The following is a 4346-nucleotide window of genomic DNA, read 5'->3' on the forward strand; positions in this document are numbered from 1 at the left end:
TAAAAAATAAGTTATAATGTAAAAATTTTATTTTTTAATTTAATTTAAAAATTTAGTAATTTAGATAATATGTATATATGATATATTTTTAAAAAATTAATATAATTAGTATTTGCAAATGAATAATATATACATTTTTTGAATTAGAAATCAATGGATATGCAGAAGATTTATATGGTGATGTGACACCAATTGAGATCATTTCGTCTCTTGGCAATCAATGGAAATTTGCACCTGGACATCAAGATGTACATGAATTATTTCATATAGTTCTTAATGCACTACAAGCAGAAATTCAATCTGGAAGTAGGGTATGTTTGCAAATTAAAAGTTAATGAATTCAAAATATAATAAATTATATTAAAGTCATATTATTATATACAAGTCATATTATTATATTGCTATATTATAATATTGAATTTTAAGTAATATTTTTAAATAAATTTATTTTTAATAAAATAAATGACAAATTAAATATATTTATAATAATTATTTCAGAAAGGTTGTTTGTCTGATGCTTTACCACAAAGTCCAATAATGATAACAGATACAAAAAAATTGGGTGATCCTTTAACATTTAGAAGTGTATCTTGTAATGATATTGTATCAGTTAATAAAAATCCTAACATTCCAAATGGTTTTGATAAAAATTGCAACAATCATGTAATATCTTCAACGACATCCATATCAAGTATTCCTATGGCATATAACAAGCCAGGTATAATCCTTGCTAGGTCTTCAGAATTGCTTTCAAGAAATGTTAAATTTGAAGGAAATAAGGAATCTTTTAAACCATGGAGTTCTTTATGTGCTATGTCATTTTCTAATACTACAATATCAGTAGAAGTCCATCCATTTTCAGGTTCATTAACTAGTCAATTACAATGCAGCTGCTGTAAATGGAAGGTTAACTTTTTATTTTAATTATATCTTTATTTTTTATATTATATTATTTTATTCCATAATTATAATTATAAAAGACAAATAAGATTATTTTTTATAGTCTGCAGTTCATTATGACAAACTAGAAACAATTTCTTTACCCTTGCCACCTTTGGGTACATATATAAAATCATATCATACAGTGGAAGAATTACTAACACGTTTTGTAACTAGTGAGATTGTTCAAGATGTATTATGCGATGGATGTGGAATGCGTTGTTTAGCTACTAAAACTCTAACTCTAGGAAAACTTCCTAAATGTTTATGTTTACATATATCAAGAACCACATGGAGCTCTTCAGGAATACCAATTAAAAGAGATGATCCAGTAAAATTTCCCGAAATATTAACTTTAGATCCTTATACTTTTACAGAAACTAAAAAGCGAAATGCACAGGTATTATATGCATGTTAATATATATTGTAATTTTATTTATTAGAAATTTAATATGAAATATGAATTAACAGGGTGATCCCGAAGCAACAATGTTACTTAGTCGAACAACTATACAAGATAAACATAAATATCAATTACGTGCAATCGTAGAACATCGTGGACCTGTTGATTCTGGACATTTTGTTTGCTATCGACGAGGAAATAAAATGAATCAATGGCTGTATACTTCAGATAATGTAGTTGAGAGTATATCCTTAATTGAGGTTTTATGTGCCACACCATATCTTCTCTTTTACGAGCGTATTAATAGCATATAAGAATAGTTAATAATCAATTTTAGTAATTGCAGTAAATTTAGAAATATGTGATGACTAAATATATTGAAATAATGTAATTATGATGAATGGAATTTAAGAGACTGAATGTGTTTTAATATTAACTTTCACGTTTTTATCGTAAAGCATTTGAAATTATTTCAAGCTATTTAAATGAACTAAGAATATTTAAATTTCTGTACATTATGTATTAGATTTGATTAGAATCACTGTATTAGATTTTTCCTAAGATGTTGATAAGTATCATTGTTATATAAATGATACATAAGAAACAAAAGTAAAATGTTTTTAGCTTAAAAAATATGACGTTATAGTTTTTAAATTTAATTAAATATTGCAAAATTTTTAATTGTATATTTTAAATGTTATATATGTTAGTAATTTGCGTAGAATAAAGTATTCGATATTTAAGTGTAGCGAACCTGTAGGATACCATATATACTGATTTTCGTACATATAAGCTGAGTCGCCAAAGACTAGAAACTAAAATAGTTGTTTGTAGTAAAAATGTACAAAAAATGTATAAAGAAAAAAATATTTACTTCAAAGATAAATATTATAACATAGATTTTATTTTTAAAATCATATATTTCGAGATTTTAAATCTAAATTTTTTTGAATGAAATGGTATATTTGGTATGGTATATTGATTAATATAATTATATTGCAAATTTAAAAAAAGTAAATAAATTCAAAGATAAATGAAGTCAATAACAGTATCAGTGCTAAATGTTGTAGCGATAATCATTTTATTTATAAACATTATAAATACAATTCTTTCTACTGATTTTCATTATTCATTCATTGATAGTGACATCAATCTTATTTTTAACTTGTAAATTAATATGATTCTAATGAAATGAACTGCATTACTTGAAATTTCAGAATTTTTGTTGCAAATGAAAGATATATATGAATTTATATTTGAAAGATTTAATAGTAATATAAGTAATTTTATTAATATATTTATAAATAATATTTTAATTAAATTTTGTTCCACAAAAAATTTTAAAATTGATTCAAAGATCAATATGTTATTCATGAATTTTTTTTTAATTAACTACTAATTAATATTACATTAAAAATATACCATACTATTTAAAAAAATTTGAATAATTTTAAAATTTTAGAAAATATGATTTCAAAAATAAAATATTTGTTGCAATATTTGTCTTTTGTAACTTTTCTCCTTTTATTTTTTAAATTCTTGCAAGCAAAGAAAATATTTTAGATTCTAGTTTTAGGTAATTCATTTTAGAATAATATATTTATAATTTATAATTGCATTAAATTGCTTGATAAATTATATAAATTATAATAATAAAATTAAAATCAAATTGTGCCAAATCAATTTTTATATGTGAAGTAAATTATTACTTTATACATCTAAAAAGAATTTAAAAGATTAACTTTAGATATGTATTGTAAATGAAATATACTTTTGAGCAATTAAAAAATAATAAGTTAAAATCTTTAATAATATTATTATTAATATTATTATGATATAATTTCTACGAATAATAATTTATATATATTCTTTATATCATTTTTTCTATAATTTCTATCTTGTATCTTACATATAAATTATTTTATTCATATCAATCTTTTTTTAAATAAAAATACAATTATATTTTTACAAAAATCTAAAATAATTAATTGTGAGATAATAAGATTAATAATTTTATTTTTGAATCTAATTCTTATAAATTTTAAAATTGATATAAAATATACATAGAATAGAATAAATATTTTACTTTAAAATGTAATCTTTCATTATAATATTGAAATATCTTTCATTATAAAATAATAATAAAAAGATAAATTAAAAATATAATAATAACATTATATATAATAAATATAATATTATTGGATACATTTTTTTTATTTAATTTTATATATGCATTTTATTTGTATACAGTTCTTCATTTTTAAGGATTTTTGTGAATTTTGAATCATGTTGAATTTTTATCCAATCCTTTTGAAGAAATATAATGGCATTACATTAATGCGAAACGCATTAAAAAGGGTGGCATAAAACTTCATCAAAAATCAATTAATTTTTTTATTAACCATCAATCATCATTTTACGTACATATGTATATTTTATTTGTTATCCTATATATATGTATTCAATTTCTCACAAAGCCACAATTCAATTTCATGATACAATTCACGCTTATAACTAGGATTACCAGAAAATTCTGATGCCAACCTATATGTGACATCATAGAAATACTTATGTAATAGGATAGAGTGGGAATAATTGAGACTGGATGAGTTGCTTGACACGAAAATGCGATACCATCTACTTGCTATTTCGTAGTACTACATAGTACGTCAGTATCTTCATGACGTCAATAGGCCAATACGTCAGTACGTATAGGTCAACAATTGGCATAGAGAATTTTTCAGTAACTCTGCTCGCGATTTGCGAATTGTCAAATCGTCATTTTTGATGAATAATATTTGATATGTTTGAAGAACAGATGGTATATATATATATTGCTGCATTTTTATATATGTTTTTATATATATTTTATAATTTAAATGACAAGTAAAATGTTACTATTTGAAATTAATGTTTATATAAATATTTTTTATGATATCACTATATGATTTATAAAGTAATATATAAGTAATATATAGTAATATATATATATATATATATATAT

At 21.7% G+C, this 4346-nt stretch overlaps 2 protein-coding genes across 3 annotated transcripts in view; both read left to right on the forward strand.

The window, feature by feature from the left end:
* The window catches only part of LOC102677860 (ubiquitin carboxyl-terminal hydrolase 30 homolog), a 3365-nt gene extending 1143 nt beyond the window's left edge, over window positions 1-2222 (forward strand). For both annotated transcript variants that reach the window (XM_006621906.2, XM_006621907.2), the window contains exons 4-7: window positions 148-311; window positions 499-906; window positions 1004-1339; window positions 1411-2222. In XM_006621906.2, coding sequence (XP_006621969.1) covers window positions 148-311; window positions 499-906; window positions 1004-1339; window positions 1411-1656 — 1154 coding nt within the window. In that variant the 3' untranslated portion in view covers window positions 1657-2222. The remainder of the gene's footprint in view (window positions 1-147; window positions 312-498; window positions 907-1003; window positions 1340-1410) is intronic.
* A 1521-nt stretch (window positions 2223-3743) lies between these two features.
* The window catches only part of LOC102677637 (nucleoporin GLE1), a 4112-nt gene continuing 3509 nt past the window's right edge, over window positions 3744-4346 (forward strand). Inside the window, exon 1 of the mRNA XM_006621904.2 lies at window positions 3744-4163. The gene's annotated coding sequence lies outside the window, so the exon portion shown is untranslated. The remainder of the gene's footprint in view (window positions 4164-4346) is intronic.

The sequence above is a fragment of the Apis dorsata genome, unplaced genomic scaffold (genome assembly GCF_000469605.1).
Source record: "Apis dorsata unplaced genomic scaffold, Apis dorsata 1.3 scaffold_650, whole genome shotgun sequence".
Taxonomy (NCBI): domain Eukaryota; kingdom Metazoa; phylum Arthropoda; class Insecta; order Hymenoptera; family Apidae; genus Apis; species Apis dorsata.